The 24,298-nt window shown below is 44.4% G+C and overlaps 1 protein-coding gene across 4 annotated transcripts; it reads right to left on the minus strand.

Annotated features, from left to right (window-relative positions):
• Positions 1 to 1,685: 1,685 nt before the first annotated feature.
• Positions 1,686 to 19,609, minus strand: LOC148161983 (putative phospholipid-transporting ATPase IIB). 4 transcript variants are annotated; one of them, XR_015767230.1, is made up of 3 exons: positions 19,462 to 19,609; positions 9,032 to 9,380; positions 1,686 to 2,890 (listed from the first exon to the last, which is right to left on the minus strand). XR_015767230.1 is itself a non-coding variant. In XM_088020474.1 (3 exons), exons 1-3 carry the CDS (start codon positions 19,575 to 19,577, stop codon positions 1,884 to 1,886), a joined length of 306 nt encoding a protein of 101 aa, XP_087876600.1. In that variant the 5' UTR covers positions 19,578 to 19,609; the 3' UTR covers positions 1,695 to 1,883. The 4 variants fall into 4 exon arrangements, 2 of the variants coding, with proteins under 2 accessions (XP_087876600.1, XP_087876599.1); XM_088020474.1 differs by lacking the exon at positions 9,032 to 9,380 and having other exon boundaries at positions 1,695 to 1,899; positions 2,717 to 2,890; XM_088020473.1 differs by lacking the exon at positions 9,032 to 9,380 and having other exon boundaries at positions 1,695 to 1,932; positions 2,717 to 2,890.
• Between the last annotated feature and the right edge of the window lie 4,689 nt (positions 19,610 to 24,298).

Here is a 24,298-nt window from a genome sequence, read left to right on the forward strand (position 1 = left end):
AGTCTCCCAGCTCAGCAGGGAGTCTGCTTCTCCCTCTCCCTCTGCCCCTCTCCCACCGCTTGTGCTCTCTCTCTCTTGCTCTCACTTTCTCTCTCTCAAATAAAAAATAAAATCTTTAAAAAAAAAAAAGATAACAGTCAGTTACAAAAAGATAATCAGGAAAATTCCTGACTAGAAATTAATCAGCATGGTTCTAAACTGAACATCAACTAAAGCAGAAATGGCAATGTAAATCAAAATATTTTGAACTAAATAGTAATAATAATACCATGTGTCAAAACTGAAATGCATCTATTTTTAAAAAAGAAAAAAGTACAATGCTGGTGACCTGAGAATCCATCTAACGAAGCCAGAAAAAGAAAGGCAAGTTAAACTCAGTATGAAAAAAATTAAGGGCAGACCAGACTTCAATGACACAGGAAGCAGACATCCCAAGAGGGACACAGTGTCACTCATACAGTGTCCCAGAGAATTTTTAACCTGAATCTAATGGCGAGGAGACCTCAGACACACCAAAATCTGAAATGTTCTATAAAATACCTGTTGTGTAGTTCCCATAAACATCAATGGAATGCAAGACAAAGTTAGGGCAAGAGTGGCTCCAGATTCATGGAGATGGCTCATGGAGATGGCCACCTAAATGCCAGGCCAGCCTAGAGAGGAAGGGTGCTCTGTGGGCAGGAGACAGAGCTGTGTCAGAGCAAAATCTCCTGAACGTGGCAACTGCCCGGTGGCCATGTACGAAAATAGCCTCTTCCTAAGAAACATGCACGGAACACTAAGATCAAAGAGGAGTGAAGTAACAAGCAACCTCGTCTGAAATCACTCTGAAAATAACAGTGAGATATAAAGAGAATGGTCAATAAATGTGGCAAAAGATTAAACATTAGTGATCTTAGGCAAAGGGCATAGGAGGAATTCTTGCAACTTTTCTATAAGTTTGGATTTATTTCAAGATAAAAGTGAATTTATTTCAAGTCTGGATTTATTTCATGATAAAAGCTTAAAATTTCAAAAGCAAAGACAACACCAGAAGTTTGGCTCTTTGAAAAGAACTGATAACCTCCTATCAAGATTAACAGGGAAAAGGGAGAGATAAATTAACAATATCAGGAATAATAAAATGTGACATCCCTCCAGAACCTCATACATTTTCTATTACATGAATTTATATATTTGAAAGTAGATAAACCCCTTGAAAAGCACAAAGCATCACAAGGGACACAAGAAAAAACAATTCTGCATAGCCCTGCAACTGTTAAAAGGAATTAAGTCTAGACAAGGTTAAGTACCCCCAAAGAATACTCCAGGAATATTGGCTATTTAACCTAGAAAATGTTTTGTGAAAAAACTGTCTCACTCATTAAAAATTAGTAACACGAGTCAGTGATTTCTAAAACCTTGTTTAGCCATGAAATTCCTTCTTCATATGAAAAGCTTACAATACACAGGAAAGATAAAGACAGACACTAATTGGAAGTTGAGAGGGGGTGATAAGCCTAAATCCTGCTCAGTCTCACTTCCCGATTCTGCATGGTCGATCTCTTTGAGGGATTCCTCAGAGTCCCTGGGAGTCCACACACCACTGTTTGAATACCACTATGTGAGCCGACCCCAAAATCAAATTGGTTGTAAAAACATCTTTTTACAAACTTCTAAAGAGATAATGAGGATGATGAATAAGATATCTTTCTACAATTACTTGTATCTCTTTTATGGTCAAAGGGATCTAAGTTCATGATGGTTAAGAAAGGCACTGACCACAAACTTTAAAGAGCAGAAAGACTATCAAAGCAGTAATTTATTCGACATACCCCACTCAAGTTATGTTGGCATCAGTCAGCTGAAATCTTGCTCTACCCGTCCCTAGGGCTGGAGGACAGTCAATGGCCAAGTGTCCTAGACACAGAGTGTGGTTTCACAGACCAGCCTCTAAAGTCAAGGGTGAGCACAGCTGATGAAGTTTATCTCAACCACCAGTGAACTTGTTTAAATATGAGCAGGTCTTACCTTTGTTTCTTTCTGGTTAAATTTACTGAAGAATCTTCTTCCAAGTCAAAGCATTTGAGTCAAATAATACACAGAGTTCCAGTATTATTAAACTGCATTTTACAGGCCCATAATACACAGAATTCCAGTATTATTAAACTGCATTTTACAGGCCCCTACCTGCCTTTCTGGATGAGAGCAGGACCGAAGATGGAAGAGAGCACGGTTTACAAATGCTGACACAGTGACCAGAATTGACTCTACCATGCAATCAATACAAAACCACTAATCTTTCTCCACTTTCTAAACATTTAAATGTCGCATAAAAAAAGTGAACTTGAGGACGCCTGGGTGGTTCCGTCGATTAAGCGTCTGCCTTCAGCTCAAGGTCATGATCCCAGGGTCCTGGGATCGAGCCCCACATCAGGCTCCTTGCTCAGCGGGGAGTCTGCTTGTCCCTCTGCCGCTCCCCCTGCTTGTGCTCTCTGTTTCCCTCTGACCAATAAATAAATACAATCTTTAAAAAAAGAAAGTGAACTTGGCATTCTGTCCTTTTCTAATTAGCAATGTTTGGTTTTGACTAATGTTTAACACTTTCCGTTATGTCATTTCATTGAGAGTGTCTTCTTTATCTGATATAAAAATAAGTATGTTAGAAGCCGAGCTTCTAAATACCTTAACTGTATACCTGAGGGCATAGGAAATTAGGCAGCAAGAGATCACAAACCTGGTGCAGAGGAACTTCCATCCTCCACAGACAAACCACTCTAGTCCTCTTCTTCTCTGTGTGATCCTAGCTCGTGGTAACGTGTGGTAATCACTTTCATCATTCTCGAAGCCTTCTTCAGACATCATTAATGGCATTTCATCCAAATGGGCAGACTCATCTTCCAGCTGGTACCTGGTCAGAGGTAAGGAGAGAATGCTGAGGCAGGCCAAGCAGCCTTCTGTCACCAGTAAGGGTATTATTTAAGACAAGAGCTGGTCCCATTCTACTAACCACATTTTTCTTTTTTCTTCAAACTAAGCTGTCTACAGCAGAGGCAAACCATTATAAATGAGGGATGCTACTTTCCTTTACAAAAAATGTATTTAGCCAGGGTCAGAAGGAAAGGAACAGGCTGCCCAAGGAAGCGAACATGACCACAAAGCCACTGGTGTGAACAGTCGGCTCAACAGTACCACCCACTCATGGTGTTCAATTCAGGAATATAAAAACAATCACCCGAAATATTAGCAAAAAATGTATACTTCCAGGTCATATCTAAATACTCTGCTACAGATCGATTGGATATAAAATGTGCCCAACTTTACATTCATCAATCAAAGTCGTGGAAGTGACTTTTGAACTATGGAAGTATCTTCTTTTGAAAGGTGGGAACACGGTCCCTTGGTTTGTTGTCAGATTTGATATACGCAGCAAGGATGCTATGTCCCACTTACACTTACTCTCTGTCTCTGTTATTCCCTTTTCTGAATTTTCTATTCAAGGAAATAATTTCCTCCACAACCAGCATCCCTTTCAGAGTTCAATAATCCTCTTCTGATTCCAAAAACAGGCAGCCTACTGTATCAAGTTCCCATTTTATCTCTCCTCAATCACAGACATATGTACATTTTAAAACTAAAAGCTTACTTTGAGAACCAAGAATTCATGAGAAAGTAGAATGCAGAGCCCACGAATGCTATCTTATTTGATTTTACATCAAACCTCTGTGGTAGGTATTCACCTCAATTGTAAAAATCAGAGCACAGACCTGTGTGTCCCCGGGACATGATGGTAGTCACTGAAACTGAAATTTCCCATCGCACCCTCTGAAGTCCACAGACTTTATACAAGACAAATAAAACCAACCAAGCCCACAACTACAGCATAAATGAGTGCCAGACAATACTACAATCTAGTTAAAGACAACAGCAAGCTGAAACAGGATAAAGTCAAAGGAAATCACAAAAAGCACACTAATCAAACTACTCGAAGCAAAGATGAAGGAAAAATTCTTGGAAGGAGCCAGAAGAAAACAACTCATTACATGGAGAAGCCCATCAATTCAAATGCCCATGGACTTCTCATGGAGAGAGATGAGGCCAGAGGACAGGAACTCCATGTCTAAGTGCTGAAAGGGAAAAAGGCTCAACCCAGAATTCTATATCCAGCAAAAAGATCCTCCAGGAATGAAGGCAGAACAAAAACATTCTCAGATGAAAGATAAAACTTGGAGGGTATGTTACCATCTGACCTCATACAAAAGAAAGCTAAAGAAAGTTTCAAGACGAAGAAAAATGATACCATCAAGAAACTTGGATTTTTGGAAATAAAGAACACAAAATTCTTTAAAACGTGTATGACTATTGAAAGCAAAAGCTGTCACATCATCTGGTGAAGTTTTCAGTGTAGAAAGATGTGAATTGATATGGCGGCTATCCTGTAAGAAGCAGGCAATTCCATAGCTTACATTAAGTGTAAAATATGAACAGTGAAAAGTTAGCTATGTATATTGCAATCCTTAGCGTGGAGCTTCTCAACAGCGGTACCATTAACATTTTGGGTCTCAGAATTCTGTTGATGGAGCTGTCCTGTGCATTGTGGAGCGTTCAACAGCAAACCAGGCCACTACCCATTTGATGCCAGTAGCAGTATTCCCCCAGTCGTGACAATAAAAATGTGTCCAGATGTCACCCAATGTCACCTGGAGGACAAAAATCACTACCTACAAAAAAATAAAAATACTTGAAATATAATGGCATATAATGTTAAAAGATTAAAAGTAAAAAGATGGAAAAAGATATGATACAAACACTCGTTCAAAGGAAAAAAAGTAGCTACTATAAGACAAAGAAGACATCAAAAAAATAAAATGAAAGAACCGCCCAGGATAAAGAAGAACATTACATAATGATAAAAGATCAAATCACCCATAAGCTCTAACAATCATAAATGTGCATGCACCTACCACCAGTTTCAAAGTACACAAAGTATGAAATATGTAAGTAAAAGGAGAAAGAAACAAATCCATAATACTGCCGGAAGACTTCGTAACTCCTCTCTCAGTAATTAATGGAAGAAACAGTATCAGAAAGGACAGAAAGACATGGTCAGCACTGTCAGCCAACCTACCCTGGCACTCCACCCTGTCCGGCAGAATGTTCTCATCAAGTGCACCATGAACACTCATCCCCACGGACCACAACCTGGGCCATAACACAAACTAACAAATTCAAAAGAACTGAAATTAGACAAAGTATGTTCTCTTACCATAAAGGAATTTCTTTTTTTTATAAAGATTTTATTTATTTATTTCACAGAGAGAGACACAGCGAGAGAGGGAACACAAGCAGGGGAAGTGGGAGAGGGAGGAGCAGAATCCCCGCTGAGCAGGGAGCCGGATGTGGGGCTCGATGCCAGGACCCTGAGATCATGACCTGAGCTGAAGGCAGATGCTTAACGACTGAGCCACCCAGGCGCCCCATAAAGGAATTTCTTTTAAAAATCAGTAACAGAAAGGGACGCCTGGATGGCTCAGGTGCTTAAGGGTCTGCCTCAGCTCAGGTCATGATCTTAGGGTCCTGGGATCGAGTCCTGCTTCTGGCTCCATGCTCAGTGGGGAGTCTGCTTCTCCCTCTTCCCTTCCCCCCACTCATGCTTGCACTCTCTCTCTCTCTCTGAAACAAATAAATAAATCTTAAAAAAAAAAATCAGGGGCACCTAGGTGACTCAGCCAGTTAAGCGTCTGCCTACAGCTCAGGTCGTGATCCCAGGGTCCTGGGATCAAGCTCTCTGCTCAGCGGGGAGTCTGCTTCTCCCTCTGCCACTCTCTCCCTGCTCATGCTCTCTTTCTCTCACTCTCTCTCAAATAAAATCTTTAAAAATAACTTTAGAAATAAATCAGTAACAGAAAGATATTTGGAAAATCCACTAATAACTGGCGGGGGGGGGGATTTGGGAACAAATTTGGGAAGCAGCATTTGGGAACAAAACTGTCACGATGCTGGAGAATCATCCAATTCTTCACAACTGCAAATGGAAACTTACGAACAGCAGAAATTCTACAGAGATCAGCACCTTAAGCTAGAACTCACACTCAGAACCAGTCACCACAGGACAACCTGATGTCTGCCTGCTGGTGTGATACAAGAAGAAGCAGATCCAGCATTCCTGCTAACACATGTACACATTTACCGTATTTACTCAATCCCAGAGCAGTGGTTCTCAAAGTGCAGTCCCCAGAAATTCTTGGAGCCACCCCCAGAAACAAGAAACTTCTGGAAGTAGCCTACAGTTGGTATCAAGAGCCCTCGCACTCTGCTGCTTGAGAAGCACTGCTCTGGGGCTAATTTTCACGTGACGGGAAGTGCACAAAATAAGAGCACTACACCCAACTCCAGGAGGTACTAATCCAGACACTACCAACCACCAGCCTGGACTCTTCAAAAATGCCACATGAGAAGAAAGAAAACCACCACAAAGATTTCTCCAAATTAAAAGAAATTAAAAAGATATAACCAAATGAGGGGCGCCTGGGTGGCTCAGTTGTTAAGCGTCTGCCTTGGGCTCAGGTCATGACCCCAGGATTCTGGGATCGGGGGACTCCCTGCTCTGTGGGAAGCCTGCTTCTCCCTCACCCACTCCCCGTTTGTGTTCCCTCTCTCACGGTATCTCTCCCTATCAAATAAATAAAATCTTTAAAAAAAGAATGACAACGGTGAGTGCTACTCCAGATGGTCAGGAATATCCAAGAACAGAATTATTTCCATTCTGCTCTAAGACGTTATTGAAATACATCTTCTACAGTACATAACAAGCTTTAAATGTATATGAAGTATACACACAGTGCAGAGTACATAAACGAGCTTTATATGTGCCAACTTAGCAGTCCCTCAGGGAATCTGTGGATGTGGGTGTTCACACACCTGCATGTGTGTGGGGGCGTGTGCATGTGCGGGTATATGCAGTGACGGTGCCAGGCAGTCCTTTGCTTACTAGGATTCTGTGAAAAGGTCAGAAGGCAAGATTCCAGAAGACTCCACCTTCTTGAAACTTTATTTTTTTGAAACAGGTGCGTAGCTGTCAAGAATCCAAACACAAGTGGGGCACCTGGGTGGCTCAGTTGGTTAAGCGACTGCCTTCGGCTCAGGTCATGGTCCTGGAGTCCCGGGATCGAGTCCCGCATCGGGCTCCCTGCTCAGCAGGGAGTCTGCTTCTCCCTCTGACCCTCTTCCATCTCGTCCTCTCCATCTCTCATTCTCTCTCAAGTAAATAAATACAATCTTTAAAAAAGAAAAAAAAGAATCCAAACACAAGTGGAATTCAACGACTATAAAGATGTCCTTGGACAATAAGGCCAATGCTGACCTGCTACCTAAGCTCCTTTTACCATCTTTTTAACATGTGGTAACTAAAAAAATAAGCCAGCAAGTGGATTACTGAGTTAAAGGTTACTGAGGTATCCCCCACTGTTGGACAGAGAAAACATTTATAAATTCCCACTAAATAACGTTTCCGTGCAAATATCTGTACACAGAACTTTCTCCATATTTTTACATGAATTCTTTCAAAGAATCCTAGAACTGCAATAGTTTGTACAAAGTCATAAGCTCTAAAACACTTGAAATATTATTGCCAACTGCAAATTTAAACTCCCACCACTGAGTGCTATGAATAATGCCAAAAGCAATTTTACCTCACCCTCATCAGATGAGAGCTAAATACATGTACCCTTCGCTTAAATAAAGGGAGGAAAATGGCATCTTGTCATCACCGGCACCGATTCACGTTTCCTAGCACACGGGGTCCTGCACTACTACTTACAAACTGTGGCTAAAGCTGCTCCCCATGCTGTTCAGTGGAGCTGGGCGTATTTGGGGCGTGTGCACTGGGGGCACCCCCGGAACTAGGACCCTCTCCCGTGGCACCAGCCTCCTCACAGGTAAATCTTCACTGGCCAGGAACTCAATGTGCCCCTTCAGCAAATGTCACCAGGACTAGGACGGTTTTTGTTAGTGATGTGGTCCCCAGTGGTCTGCCCTAACTTACTTTTGCCCATAAACCCTGTTACTTCCAGGGAGCATTTCTACCAAATACGAAGTTTTGCAGGGATATATATACTATACAACAACAGAAATGGGGATGTTATTTATGCAAGAGTCCATCTCTTCCACACTGATTGGTAGTATCTCTTAAATGTATTGTATTAGAGTAATTTGGGCGCAAGAAAACAGGACTTTAACCTACAACCACATGGAACTGGACTCTCTGCAAGGACCTACAGGAGGAGATGCTGCATATTGACACCCTGACTGTAGCCCTGTGAGTCCATACGGTTCTGACCTTCAGAACTGGAAAATAATACATTTGTTTTAAGCCACTACATTTATGATAATTTTACAACAGCAATAGGACACTAATACAACTGCATAGCAATTAATGACGATTTTTTTCTTTGTATTCTGAGTCAATTTGACAATCCTGCTTCCCGTGACCTCGCTCTCATCTTTCCTCCCTCACGTGAAACGGCCCTCGGATAAGAGAGGGTGGTGAGGTGAAGACAGAGGTGTTCTCCTCGTGGAGGATGTAAGTGTGCCGACGGCCTGTGCTGAGGCTCCCCCGGGCACTCTGGTGCTTCAGTGCAGTGCCGATTAGGCATCGAGGGGACCCGACACACAGCACACGACAAACACAGGGACCACCTGCCCTGAGACCGTAAAGCAGAGAATAAGCCTGAGGAGACGGTGGGCAGATCTTTAGCAAACACTAACCATGCAAACACTTCTCCTCCTCCCAATATAATGTCATATAAAAAATAAAAACCACGAGACCTCTGAAAATACTGGAGTACAAAGAGTACGTTAGGCTGAGGACCCCAAGGAAGATCACCTCTCAAAATCCTTACAGGAAGGTGAGAAAACGCTCTGCAAACCGTTTGGCTGTGCTGGGTACATACCCTCAGTCACCTGCTGAGCACCACTACATGCGCGCCCACACCGAAGACACGGCAGTCAGTAACGGACACAGCTGGTAACTCACAAGCTCAGACTCACTCACCAGGAAATCTTAAATGACAGCAGTGGCTACTGGCGAGACAGTCCCCTAGCCCTTGGAAGGTGCCGACTGAGCTCAGGCTGCAGGGGCTGCATCCAGGTAGAGGGGCAGGGTGCGTGTGGAATGACCGCCGCGGACGGGAAGGTAGGGAAGGTAGGTGGGGCAGCGCAGGGCTCAGGAAGGACTGCCAGTCACCCAAGCTAAGCCACAGCTATCCGTGGGAATTCTGGAACTGGAGCTGGGACACAGAAGGCAGCCTGCTTCGAGATAACTACAACTGTCAACTCCTGTAAGGAGAGCGACGAGAGGTCTACACCGCTCTGCAGATTAGGACGCCCAGAACAGCTGTCTTCTGAAAGAGAAAACACAGACAGACAGACACACAGGTAGAAAGGATTAGAAAGTGTTTCCCATAAAAATGGAAGATTAAATACACGACTGCCTTCAACACCAAAAACACTGCTTTTTCTTAAAGCTGAAACCTACAGAACAGAAAACAAGAGATGATAACAAAATGTAGAAAGCTAGAAAGCAGATAGATGGATGGTAAATAAGCAGATCCAAGAAAAACAGGAGTCTCAGCACAGCCGCGAGGAAGCAGGAGAACCCTGGGACCCCGGAGGGGCGGGTCTGGCGTCAGGGGGACCTCTGAAGCGGGTGGGGAGGGAGGAAAGAGTAGGAACTGACTGAAAGCTACTGAAGACCATCTGGATCCTCAGGTGACCCCTCCCAGCTACAGAGCAAGGGACAGCTACCCCCTGGGGGAGGGAAAGCAGAGGGCGAGGCTGAAGGAAGGACAGTGAACGTGGGTGCAAGCCAGCGTGGCCTCCCTTCCCTGCTGCCCAGGTAGAAATTCAGCGTTGAGAGGAGGAGGGACAGGAGAAGCCGGCGGCCAGTGTTTGCTGAAACTGTCAGGCATGAATTTAAGCACCTCGCCTACGTTCATTTAATTCCTAGTTTTAGACAATTAACATAGGAAATTCTTACTATAAAAAAGAAAACTAACTGAAATGTCCAAGACCAAAGGTGGTCTATCCATACCACGTGACATCACCCGGTTTAAAAGAAGTAGGCAATGTAACGTGTGCCATGGCACGAAGCTTGAAAACATTTCGCTCAGTGAAATAAGCCAGACGCAATACGACAGACCCCGAAGGGCTCCACCTCCACGAGGTGACAGCAGTCAACTCCACAGACACGGAGGTACAGAAAGGCTACGGGGGCCGGGGAGGGGGGACAGCGAGGCGTCTCCCGGGTGCAGAGCTTGGGTTTGGGAGGAGGAAGGAGGCCTGGGGGCGGGAGGTGAGGACAGTGGTACAACAGCGTGAATGTGCTCACGGCCACTGCACTGCACGCTTGGGTAGACGTGCTTAAGATGGTAAGTTTTATGTTAGGTCTGATAAATTTTTTAAAAAGGAACAAATTCTATAAATATCGCTGAAATCCAGCTCCCTAGCAGCCGCGTAACCCCCGGAAGATGGGTATTTCCTCATCACTACCCACATCTCCAACATACGAAGCTGGTTTCTACCCTGGGGTCTGCCTGAACGCACCACCAGGCCCCTTCCCCTCACCCTCCTGCCGGCTGCCGCAGTTAAGGAACTAGAATCGGTATGGCTATCCTGGAAAAGCCAAATCCTCACACACCAGGCACATTCAGGCAAGAGTTTGATCACTTGGGGAGCTGGCCTGTCAATGAGACCAAACACCAGAAGGAGAGAGAACACTCCTGAAGGCCTCCTGGACTGTGAGGCCCTGGAGAAGGGGGCTGGGGTCTACGGAGCCCTTCCCACAACCGGGCACCCAGGGTACCTGTATTCTGCATGGTCCAAGAAGGAAAGTTTAGCGCAAATGAGAAACTTTTACAGCACATGACAGTAAAACCATTCCTCAGAAACAGTTCTCACAAATAAAATTTAAAAAAAAGCAAACACTTTGAATGACAGATGAGCAAAGACAATTCATAAAAAAAGAAATACAGCTGTACTTAGAGAACTATGTGCAGCCACATTAGGAACTCTAACCCTTCCCACACACACCTGAGGGACCGCCCTGGGCGAGCGCTGTCCCGACGAGGACAAACACAAGAAGCGGGCTGCCTACTTGCAAAGGGAGACGTGCTGGGAAGACTCTAATACAGAAGGCGCGAGGGCCAGAAGGAAGCCGAGTCTCAAAAGAGACACCTGCATGAAAGGAACCAACCACAGAAGGTCTTGGGAGACCTGGAAGGGGCTGCGGAGCCTTGAGGGCTCAGGACTGGAGAGAAAGCCGGGGCAGCTGGAGCGGGCAAGGCACGGGAGGGCCACCGGATGCGGCTGAAGGGGTGGGCAGGGCTGAGTCCCGTGGGCACGGCCTGCCAGCATAAGGAGTCTCACTTTAACTCTCAGGGGAAGGGAAGTCAGTGGAAGGTTTTAACACTAGGAGTCATTTTTGTTTCCAAGAGAACTTCTAAAACACGCAAATTAAAACAAATGAAAAAAATTCTTCACCCTTAGCATTCTTAACAGTCTTGGCTAACGAAGCACTCTTAATGACTAGCAAGAGTGTGAACAACTTTTATGGAGGACAGTTTGTGAAAATGCCCTGACAGCCCTTTTTTGTAATGGGAGTAACTTTAACCATAGGTTCTAATGATCCATGAAAACAAATATTTGAAAACATGAAAAACGTACACAAGATTGATCTACCAAGATGACCATTACTGTGCTGTGCTGCTTAAAAGTCTACCCAAAAAGCACAGAAGACTTTAGTTCCAGTGATGAGAACTTGTCCCGGGTGTCGGACACCCACACACTGTCGCTGACAGCAGTAAGGCGGAGGGAGGGCCTTCCGAGAGTCACAGTGAGGAGCGGCAGCACCTGTCCCCCCCCTGACCAGCACCCAGGGTCCCCTCGCTCCAGTCACCATCCACACACCACACAACATCCCCACAACAGGAGACTCGTCATTTGAGGGGCTCACACAAAAGCTCCTCTCAGCTGTGAGGTAGCGGGCCTAAAACAGAGCTAATAGGTTTCCTCAGAAAAATTCCTTTTTTCTCATTCTCTGCATAAGATCACTTCTTTTAAAACAGTCAACTAGAAAATGAGTATTTATACAAAATGCAATTAAAATTCAAAATGCCACTTAAATATATTATAATATAGTATACAAAATGAGATTTTTAGTCTTTTTCATTACGTTCTTTCAGCGATTGTGCTGCATTTTTGCAAAAGTCACAATCTTATCAAGTTTCATGCTAGAAAAGTAGTACAGAGTCTGAAAGATAATGAACATAAGCAACATCACGTTTAGTAACCTCCACTTCAGAGATGGAGCCTTTGAACTGGCAAGCAATTTATTCCATTTCCAAAGCAATTTTCCTATCGTATTGAAAATTTTACCTCAGTATTTAAAAACAATAAGATGATGAATAATGGATTTTTTCAGAGACAGGATAAGCAAAAAATCCTAAGTGTCTGTGTTGCCTAGTGTCATACACACTTAATTGGTTTGTCACACAAGAAAAATCAACGTTTCCAGCAATTAAGTATAACTCTGGAAACATATTTTTAAAAAGAGTAAAAACAATGTGAACAAAGACGACAGAACAGATGATACCAAACCCAAGAGTACTGCCACACTAAGAAACGGAGACAACTCTCTTAGCTGCTGCCAAAGGTTTAGAAAAACTGGGAACCTTCAACAAGAAACACTCAAGTACTAGAAGGTGCGTAATTTACATGTATCTAAGTAAAAGTAGGTCAATACAATAACTAGCTTAAACTCACATTAAGTATCTAACAGCCTTATTGTTTCCATTTTGAGGAGAAGCATTGCTGAGAAGCCAACTGATAGTAAAGGGAGAAACCATTTAAAATATGCCTAATGCTTAAACCTTCTTTAAGAAAAATAAACACTGCCCTCTTTGCCTACATGTTAATAGAGTAGAAAAACAAAGCAACAAAGTACTATAAAGAAATGGGTATGTTTCCTTCATCAAACACAGCTTCCAAGTTCAAGCGTGTCACTGATGAGTCACTAATAAGCAGCAAAACTGTATACTGGGAAACTGGGACTCTTCCCTTCCTACAGTAGCAGAGGAGTTAAACAGCAGATTAGTTGTGTAAAAAAAAAAAAAAAAAAAAAAGGAAAGGAACATTGCCTGAAAGGCACGCCTTGACCTCAGCAATAAAAACAAGCAAGACGCGCAAGGGCCAGTCAGTGCCCATGCCCAGAGATGCCCCCCATGTGGACTATGGACACAGTAACCTCGGAGCCACCGACTCCTCTTCCACGGCGTTCTGTAAAAAACCTCAATACCAATTTCTTAACATAAGAAATTACACCAACGCTATACATGAATCGAAACAAGCTTCTAAATTAGAGTAATGGGACAATATCTAATATTATGTAAACGCCAATCCAGAAATTAAAAACATAAGTGGGCCGATTAGCTCAGGACACATGACCCAGTTATACCCAAAACTGTCATGTTCACAATCACCAAATCTATCTTCATGCTAATACTGTCAGCTGTAGAAACTACAGTGAAACAGACCTGTTCTGGCAGGCTTAAAGAATTTCATGAACTCGAGTGAACTACAGATCCTTAAAAATACGTCTCTGATTCCAAGGAGTCCTGGGCCTGAGCACTTTGATAAACACTATCTTAAGAATCATTTGGTAGCGGCACCTGGGCGGCTCAGTCACTAGCGTCTGCCTTCGGCTCAGGTCGTGATCCCAGGGTCCTGGGATCGAGTCCCACACTGGACTCCCAGGGAGTCCGCTTCTCCCTCTGCCCCTCCCCCTGCTTGTGCTCTCTCTTTCTCTCACTCTCTGTCAAATAAATAAATAAATCTTAAAAAAAAAAAAACAAAGGAAGAATCATTTGGTACTTGAGAAAACCTTTTCAGCTGTGAAAACAAAAAAGTTTCATCTTTATAACTAGAGTAAAGGCATTTTTTTAGATCATAATTGTAAAATTTTTAACGATTCAGAGGAAATCGTGTATAGACACTCATTCTGAGTGTCTATAAAAAAAACTGTGTTGCCTCTATTAAGAAACACACTAATATTTTAGAGATAATCAGACAATAGCCATCTGTTCTCAGCATGGCTCTCTTCTCAAACACTAAAGTTTAACCATTATAATATTGCAAATGACTCTAGGCAGGGCCAAAAGCCACACTGCAACATGAAGCAAAGAATAGGTACTAATAGACATGGATAAACACAATGATGTCCAGTGTCAGTCATTCTTTTTTCAAATGTGAAGATAATTTGAATGACACGGGTACAATTTAAAAGACAGAAATGAAAAATACCAAATTAACAAATGCCTTACTTTTACCCACCTATACATACTACAGGAAGAAAATCAATGCCTCACTTTAGTTCACAGAAAATGATCTTAACAAGTAATTGCACTCTTACTGAACTATTAAATACTATGCGTGGGACACAGCATCTCATTCACCTAGTAACTTCCAAAAAAAAAAAAAAACCACCCCCCCCCGAAAAAAAACCAAGAACATCCTCCTGTATTAACCATACTCAAATCATATCTAATTTGTCCCCTTGAAATTTTCATAAAGTACAAACCCAATGATGAAAAATTTTATACCAGTTGTAACAATTTATGATCACTACATGTTAAATATATTGTGTCCTAAACTAGCATGATTATAATGAAATAAAAGTAGTTTCACTCCAAGGAAAACCTGAAAACCTTTAAAATACATTACTACAATTCCTTATACCTTATGAACACAAAATGACATTTTTATATGGTCAAAGAAAAAGCCTTTTAAAGCTCACAAAGCAAGAAAAGCCCGTATCAAAGCTGTTTTTCTAACAACTAATTAGCTTTCAATTGCCAATGTGGAACAAAAAGACCCCATAGTATAAACTTTTGTTATTGGAAATAGAAGACTGAATTTGCACTTTTTATTTTTTTATCTATTTTTTTAGCTGTATTCTAATTTACAGCACACATTTCCCAAAACAGAAATACTAGAAAAGCCATAATTTGGATATAAAACTTTACTCACTTTACAGTTCTGAAATATGAAATTAGAGATTTGTTATATATTAAGTCAAAAGTACCCTAAACACAGTTAGCTTTGTTAAGTATATCTCACTGCAGTAAGAAAACCTCCAGAGATGAGGTGCGGGAGGTGCTGAGAGGCGGGGCGCTAGGTCTCTCTCAGAGGTGAAGAAAATCTTCCAACCCTGCCCGTGGTCATGGCTGCATTTACCTTGTGAATACATAAAACCCTGAATTTTACACTCCAAACGGGAGGCCTGTAGCCAAAACTTGTTAGTGAATGGAAAAATAAATAATAAGACGGACTTTCAAATACAAAGAGTAAAGACAAAAACAGAACAAAGGTAAATGACTCCTTCCTGCCAGTTCCAGAACAAGACTTGAGCAGACAGGGCGCCCTCCCCCTCTCCCCCATAAGCTATAACCCTGGAGACGACAGAGGGAAAGGTGAAGAGAAGGAGGCTGACCAGGAGGGACCCAGACCCCAGAGGTCACACAACAGGGAGTTCCCAATGCGCTCCTTCAGCCTCATTTATCCCAAATTGTGTACCAGAGTCAGCAGCCAGAAAAACCAAAGAGAGCCCCAAGAACAGCCCAGGCCCTCCTGCCCATCCCTACCACTGGGTTCACAGGAACCCAGAGGTAAAGGTCCCCAGGCCATACTGCAGGAGGCCAGAGGCTGCAATAAACAGGCATTCCTCCCCTCCCCAGACAAGGGGACATCAGCAGAGCCCCACGCAGCACCGCAGACCCCATGTCTGCCCAGCGGTGAAGGGGGCACCCTCTTCTCCCAGGTGTCAAAGGGAACCCAGCTTTCACCCCATCTGCCAGCAACAAGGCAGCACCACCTCATCCCACCTCCCTATCCCCCAGTCCCATGGGGTGTCAGAGGAGGCCTGATAAAACAGAAGATTATTTGAATAAAGTCCAGAACCTCCCAGCGTAATACCCAAAATGTCCAGGATACAATTTAAAAAAAAAAGGACTCATTATACCAAAAGCCAGGAAAATCTCTACTCCTGAAGGAAAAATAATCAACAAATGCCAACATCAAAGGGATGCATATGGTGAAATTATCTGACAAGGATTCTAATATCCATCATAAAAATGTGTCTATGGGCAATTGCAAACATACTTGAAGCAAATGAAAACAAACAAACAGCTATTTCAGCAAAGAAAGCTAATATGAAGAAGAACCAAATGGAAATTCTAAAACTAAAAAATATAATAATGGAGATTTGAAAACAATGCATAGGGTTCAGGGGCAGAAAAGAAGAGACAAAGGAAAAATCAATGAACTTGAAGAGTGAACAACAGAAACCAATCTGGACAGAAAATGGACTTAAAACAAATGAGGAGAAACTCAGGACGTTTGAGACACAAGAAAGATCTCACAAGGTGTCTCCAGAGAGAGTGTTAGAAGAGATGAAAGAGGGTGGGGCTCAAAAAGTTTTAGACAAATAATGGCTGAAAACTCCTAACCTGACAAAAGATAAAACTTGCAGATTCAATATGCTACGTGAACCCCAAACAGTATAAACCCAAAGAAATCTATGTCAAGACCCATAATAATCAAACTACTGGACTAAAGACAAGAAAAAAAGCTTGTAAGTAGTGAGAAATGACATCTTACCCACAGGAAAAGAAAACATTACAATGACATCAGATTTCTCATCAGAAATCATGGAGGCCAGAAAGAAGTAGCATAACATTTTCCAAGTGCTTAAAAGAGAAAAAGGACTGTCAACCCCAAATTGTGTATCTGGTGAAATTACCCTTCAGGAATGAAGGAGAAATAAGACCTTCTAAGACGAAAGAAAACTAAGAGAATTTGTTTTCAGCAGACGTACACTAAAAGAATAGCAAGGAATTCTTAGAACAGAAATAATAAGGAATTCAGGAACTTCAAGAAATAAGAGAACAACAGAAATAGTGAAAACATGAGTCAATAGAATAGTCATTTCTTCTCCTTTTGAGTTTTCTAGATTATGTTTGAGAGAGAGAAAAATTAACACTGATGTGTAACTCTAGTCATATGTAAGGGAAATATTTATGTACTTTTGCAAAATTAAAATATTTATGTGATTGTACAAGATAATTACTTTACCAGTAAGGATGAGTAAAGGGATGTAAAGAGGTACTGATTCTTCACTTTACTAACACTGATAAAATATCAACACCAGAATACTGTGATGAATCACATATGTATATCATATCTAGAACTACCACTAAATAACATCTATACAAAGAGATGAGATACAGTGGAAAAACACCATAGGTAAATCAAAATGGAATTCCAAAAATTGTTCAAGTAACCCACAGAAAAACAGGAAAAAGAAAACAAAGAAACAACGCAGCAATCAAAAAGGAAAATGGCAGATATAAGCCCTAACTTGTCAATCATTACACTGAACATAAATGTTCTAAATATATCAATCATAAGACAGAGATTGGCACAGTGGATAAAAAACATAAGCCAACCATATGGTGACTACAAGAAACTTACCTCAAATATAAGCAGGTTGAAAGTAAAAGGATGGAAAATTATATGCCAGGTAAACATTAGTCAAAATAAAGCATGAGTGGCTATATAAATGTCAGAAAAAGGAAAGCCCAGAGCAAAAATATTACTAGAGACAGATGGAAATTATAAAATAATAAAAGCATCAGTCCATCAAAACAGAGCAATCCCAAACATGTCTGCACCAAATGAGACTGGCAAAACAGTAAAGTAAAAATTGATAAAACCAAAAGGAAAAATAGACAAATGCACAATTACAGTTAGAGACTTCAATGACCCACCCTCAACAACCAAGAAAACAACTAGAACATAAACTAGCAAAGATAACAGGATCTTATCAACATTTCAGAACATTTCACCCAACGACAGCACAATACACCTTCTTTTGGGCCCTGAAATTCTTACCAATACAGACCATATTCTTGGTCACAAGACAAACCACCAAAATTAAATGAAGTAACACGAAGCATGTTCTTTAACCACAAAGAAATCATGCTAGAAATTAGTAACAGAAATATAACAGCAAATTTTCCATGCACATTCCTAAGTAATCCATGAGACAGAGAGAAGTCTCAAAGTAAAACAAAATGCCAAAATTTGTGGGACACCGACAAATCAGTGCTGAGAGGGAAATTGACAGCACAAAATCCTCATGTTAAAAAAAGAGGAAAAGTCTCCAATCAATAATCTAAACTCCCACCATAAGAAACAAGAATGAGAAGATAAAAAATAAAACCTAAAGAAGCAAACAAAAAGAAGGAAAAGTAAAGCACAGAAATTAATAAAAGTGAAAACAGACAACTACAGAAAAAATAAGAAAAATAAAGGATGGCTCTTTGAAAAAACTCAAACCTCTAGTAAGACTAACCAACAAAAGAGTGAAGGCACAAACCACCAATATCCTGAAGCAACTGGATATTGAAATTTTTTTTTCCTCTTCTGTACTAAAAGTTAGCAGCTTCTGCGGCACCTGTCCAACTCTCGATTTCAGCTCAGGTCGTGATCTCAGGTGGTGGGATCGAGGCCCGCCTAGGGCTACACGCTCAGTGGGGAGTCCGCTTGAGGTTCTCTCTCTCTCCGACCCTCCCCCCGCACGCACGCGCACTCTCTCTCTCAAATAAATTTTTTAAAAAGTTAATTGCTTCTACAGTTCCTTAGGAATAAAATTTCGATTAACTGCAGAAGACAGTATTTCCTCTTTCTATAAGTTCCTTTTTTATAAAATGTAGTATTCCTCTCTTCGGGGGAGAAACAAGTTAAGTGCGAGCTGAAACCAACTAGGGGAGGAGGCTTCCATTTTCAACGAAAGGTCTCTATGTTTTAAATGGACGACTGAAGTGGGGTCCCATTAAACAATCTAACCTTGTAAAGCTCCGTTTCTCATCGCTAAAAGCACAACTTCTGGCCAACGAACATGATTAAGTGCACCTGGGTTTGGCACATGACCTGAACCCTTTGCGTTTGTGACAGGCCGCGCTTCTCCACTCAGGTGTGTGCTTCGTGTCTGCACGTTCACGGTCCCTACGGGAACCACGCCGAGGCTCGGACAGCAGCAGTGTCCGCGGGATGAGGGCCCCGCCCGCCCGGCTCCCGTGAGAGCGCCGCAGCCGCACGCCGGCCCCCACCTCCGAGGGCGTCGATGGCCAAGGCAGCCCAGGACTGGGGCGGAGCTGGGGGTGACCCCGCCCGGCCCCGACGCTGGGTCCCGGGGCCTCTCCCAAGGGTGGACGCCCCCTCAGTGTGCAGGCGCGCGGGAGTCGGAGCACTGTGCGCGGCCTGCGAGCTGGGACAGACCCGCCGCCGGGGGCCGGGGGGCCGGGGGGCCCGGACGGGGCGCGGGGGGAGGGCCGCCGCGGGGGGGAGGGAGGTCGGCGCCGTCGTTACCTGCTGGGCCGTTCGGCCCCCGGCCCAGGCCCGGCCGCGCTGTAGTAGGTCGCGCGTTTGCGGTTGGCCACGGCGGCCGCGCTGCGCACCGGGTACAGAGGGATCCGCTCCGCCATGTTCCGGCCGCCACCTTCCCGCCCCTCCTCGATTCACTGCCTTTCCCCGCCCTCTCCGCTCAGCTCCAACCCGGCTGAGGCGCCGCCCGCGCGTCCGTGCCCGCCTCGTGAGCGCCGGAGCCCGAGAGCTTCACAGAGCGTCGGAGCCTGATGACGACAGCTTGCGGCGAAGGGAGGGCACAAAAGGCGGCGGCGTTAAGAGGCTCTGTCCCGCGTCCGGCCCGATGGCGTCCCCGCGGCGCGCGGAGGGGGTGTGTCCCAGCGGCCCCGCCCCGGGCTCTGAGCACTGGGGGGCTGGGCGCGTGCGCGTGCGCGTGGGCGCGCGCCGGAGGCCGGCCCGGGGCTGTGCCCCAGGTGCGCGTGTCCGGGGACGGCGGCGGCCGCGGCCCCCGGAGTCCTGCCTTTCCCGGTCGCCGGGGACTTCCCGGTCCCTTAACTCGCCGCCTTGTCGGGCTTCCCCTGCGCGCAGGTGTGTGCGGCGTTGTCCCGCACCTACGGAATACGATTCCCGTAAGTGGCCTCCAAAGAGCGGGCCAACAGTCAAGCCAAGAGAGTGCTCAACTTCGCGCTCCTGTTGTTAAAGTTTCTTACTGATTCATAGCTTGGAAGTGTGGTCTGAACTCTTTCCATGCTTTAACATTGAGGTTTTCTTCTGATCAAAAATAAAGCCAGCTGTCCGCGATGTAATTGACCCAGGACCGACAGAGTTAGCTGTGCCTGCTCCCTTCAGTCATAATTTTTGACTGAAAAAACTTGACTTCCAATGCCTGCTGTTGGCCGGAAGCCTTACCGGGAAAGTAAACGGTGATGAACGCGTTTTGTATGTTGTATGTATAACATACTGTGTTCTTCTGATAAAAAGCTAAAGAAAAGAAAATGTTATAGAGGAGCTCATGAGTTAGAGAAAATGCATTTACAGCACTGTTATGTATATTTATTGGGAAAAACCCCCATAGAAACCCATATTATTCAGGGGCGCCTGGGTGGCTCAGTTGGTTAAGCCACTGCCTTAGGCTCAGGTCATGATCCCAGAGTCCCGGGATCGAGCCCCGGGATCGAGCCCCGGGATCGAGTCCCGGGATCGAGCCCCGCATCGAGCCCCCCATCGAGCCCCCCGCATCGAGCCCCGCATCGAGCCCCCCGCATCGAGCCCCCCGCATCGAGCCCCCCGCATCGAGCCCCGCATCGAGCCCCGCATCAGGCTCCCTGCTCAGCAGGGGGTCGACCTCTCTCTCTGACCCTCCCCCCTCTCATGCTCTCTCTCATTCTCTCTCTCCCTCTCTCTCAAAAAAAAAAAAAGTTATTCAAGGGTCATGTGTCTTGGCAAATAGATTTTCTGGTCCAAGATGGAAATGCTACCGGAGTAGTGGTGTTCTTGGAGACCTCCTTCTAACCCACCCCAGTAGGTGGTCATTTCCTTAATGCTCCTTGAGAGTCGGTTTGGAGGCACCTTTATCATGGGGTCACTTCTCAAGAGGAGACTCACTCTAAAGAGTCCCAGCGGCCCCACTTGTTCCAAGGTGCAGCCCCCTGCAGAACACCTGTCTCTCCTAGCATCCCACAGTCCGTCTTCTTGGAAGTTGCCGAAACTGCTTCCTGGCCCCCTTCAGACAACCAAGGACGGTCAGAAGTACCTGCAGACAAACTGAAGTCTCTTCTACTCCAAAATCCCGCCTTAATAGGATGCTTCCCAGTCCAAGACTTTTCCCCTTCTACGTGATAAAACTTAATTTCCTTTCTAAAACCCTTGAAAGTGACATCAGAAGGGCTCCTCCCTTGCTGCAAGTTGATGGGTAAACAGCCTTTATTAATTTTGTCTTGAGGTCGTTTTGTTTGTGATAGTTTGAGGTATTTATTTCAATGACTTTTATTTTTTACTTTGAAGATTTTAATTGGTCCTTTTTCCTATGCATCTATTCTTATTTCATTTCTGTCTTTTGTTTCTTACTTTCAATTATCTAAGGAGAAGAAAATGTTTTGACTGTTGATTTGTTAACTTTCTTAGCATTGGGTTTCTTCACATGTCCTGGAATTTAGGTTTGCGGGCAGCGGGCAGGAGATAGCGGCTCTTCCCCCTTCCCCTCCTGCTCCTCACCCTTCCCTAGTCAGTGGCCTTGCCATCGCTTCCACCTGCAGCCCAGAACGGGGTCCCACGTGGCATGTCAAGGCTTTCAATAACAGGGAGAGCATGTCAGATGCAGGGTCTGCAGGCAGTGGTATTCATTCTTGGTCTTCAGTTTGGGTCTCTGTCTTTGTACTCCTAAGCCCCCACTGTGTTCAAAAGCCCTAGGCAGCTGTCAGCAACAGGGTTTTGTTGGTTGTTTGGTTTAGTTTCCTACACCACGTAGGACAGCCTCACCCAAGCCTGTGGGGTGAGCCCCTTGCCCACTCCGGTGGCCAACTTCCAGCCCCAGAAACCAGCCGACAGGAGCCACTCTCACCTCTGTTTCTGGTCCAATAACTTTGGTGTTTTCGAGCCCTGCTGTGTCTTTTTGTTTTCTGTTTCCATAATTTATAAACCCATTATGACTATGTGTTTGAAGCAATGTGTTCAACATAAACTTCTAAATTCTAGTCTCATCTTGACTATTTTCATGTATTACCTTCTCCATTTGAAAACTTATTTTTAAAAAAGTTAATATTCTTGAGTAGTTGCTCCAACTTTCTGGTTCCAGTTTGCTATTTCGCTGCTTTTTATGTGGCTTGAATACAGGCCACTTTGTGGACACCCCTCTCAAATGACGCCGTGGCCTCCTATGTGCAAAATGAACTTGTGCTCATTCTTTTCCTTACTCCGACTCACTGCGGCAGCTGACATTCACCTCTTTCAACAGCTGACATTTGTTACACCAAGTGCTCGACCACACTCCACAGAGGACACTGTTAACACAACAGCTCAACCACACTGAAGACTTAACATTGTAACACCAGGTCCTTACATGTTTCCCTTCTGTGATAACTTTGAGACAAATCCTCTGGCTCTCCTCGATTAACTCACTCTCTCCTGGATAGTTCTCTTTCACAACCTACCCACTTTAAATAAGAACCCCTCCAGTCTTTTTTCTACATGCTGACCTCTCCTGGCTCCATTTCTGCATTGCTAATTTAGGTCAGTTTAGCCAAGATTCTTCATTCCCATTCTGTGCCCAGGTGAGGGATGGGTGTGGTGGGGATGCAAATATAACTAAGACATGGCGTCTGCCCTGCAGGAGGCTCTTCCTGGGCAGGGAGGCCAATCTGCAAACTGCTGGCTGCAACTTGGGCCACAGTGGAAGGAATACGTGCGTGCTGTAAGCCTAAAGTTCCGTTAGGGTCTTTGCGGGAGCTGGATGGCCTGCTGCAGCATTCAGTTGAAGAGTTTACTGGAGGAACTGTTTACAGATGTGTGGGTGGGAATAAAAAACCAAAGCAGTTGGAGGGACTTCCGGGGACAGGTAGATGGGAAACCGTTCTCACCTCCAGGCTCAAAGAGACCGGAAGAGGAAGAGTAGTACTGGAGCCAAGGGGAGCCCAGGAGCCAGATGCCCCCCCCAACCCCTACCCAGAGATGCTGAGGCTATAAAGCCGGGGTCACAGCACACTGCTCACAGGTAAAGTCTACCTGTCATCTGTTTGGTAAAGATAGTTTGTTTAGACATAACCATGCTATTTTATCAACATATCATCTATGGCCGCTTTCAAGCTATAATGGTGGAGTTGAGGAGGCCCTACAAAGCCTATGTGGCCCTTTACAGGCAAAGCTTGCAACCCCTGTTACAGAGGCCCAGGGCCTTGCTAATATCTGGGAACGGGAGGGGGGCATGCCCTGACAGCGCAGGGATGGACTGTTTCTATGGGGACAGCACTTCCCTTGAGCAGTCCCTGAAGGAATAATGAGAGAAGGCATAATAACACGTTAATGGAGGGGACTGGAGTGACAGAGAATACTTGCATAATCTTTAGGAAGGCATGGAACGAGTTTTCAAAAAAAGAACAGAGGGAGGAAAGAGCAAACCAATAAGATGGTAGAGTTACACCTGAATGTCACTTCATGTACATTAAATGTAAGCCGACTAAGTACACCAATAAAAAGTCAAATTGTCAGATTGGACTACAAACCAAATCCAGATATATGCCTGAGGTCTAAGAGGCCTCATATGGAGAAGCAGAAAGTGAAAGGATAGAAGACCATGTGATCACTGGCCATAATGACGCGTCGTGAGTGTCCCTCACCTCCGCAGATGAGGACCCCGAGGCACACCATGGGTACGCAGCTGACCTGGCTCACAGCCAGAACTCGAACCCAGGCTCCAAAGGCCATGTTTAGCCTCTGAACCAGAGTTGCCAGCTGAGCGAGAATAAAGAGAATACTGACCGCCCGAGCTTGGACATAAGGCGAAAGGAGGCTGGCATGTCATTTCTTCTCACGTAAGGGTACAGGCCACCCGAAGACTGGGAAAATGGACTTCGTTCAACTGACTGCTATTTAGTAGAGGTCCCCAACTTAGTGAAATTAGACATTTGCGTGAAGGTTTTTGCCGGTAGAGAAGCAAATAATTTCGGTCCGGGAAGAAAATAGAACATCAAAGGATATAGTTTATTGTCCTTTACGATATTAACCACTTTTGTGTCTAACTAAGTGACCTGATCCTAACAGCTGTGAATTCTAGGTCCTGAAAAACTCTCCGAGGCTGTCTTAAGGTCCTACTCACCCACAGTCAGCTAGCGGGCGATACAGAGCT

This window comes from Eumetopias jubatus, unplaced genomic scaffold (assembly GCF_037043125.1).
Source record: "Eumetopias jubatus isolate StellerSeaLion01/CBP00866 unplaced genomic scaffold, mEumJub1_p1.0 scaffold_30, whole genome shotgun sequence".
Classification (NCBI taxonomy): Eukaryota; Metazoa; Chordata; class Mammalia; order Carnivora; family Otariidae; genus Eumetopias; species Eumetopias jubatus.

What these genes read in the sequence shown, in the direction of transcription:
- LOC148161983 (XM_088020473.1), bottom strand. Translation starts at nt 19,577, where the DNA reads ATGGCGGAGCGGATCCCTCTGTACCCGGTGCGCAGCGCGGCCGCCGTG. An exon ending in GGGGCCGAACGGCCCAGCAG is followed by an intron (nt 2,891 to 19,461) that starts GTAACGACGGCG and finishes ACCTCTGACCAG; the next exon opens with GTACCAGCTGGAAGATGAGT. An exon ending in TGGAAGTTCCTCTGCACCAG is followed by an intron (nt 1,933 to 2,716) that starts GTTTGTGATCTC and finishes CCTTGACTTTAG; the next exon opens with AGGCTGGTCTGTGAAACCAC.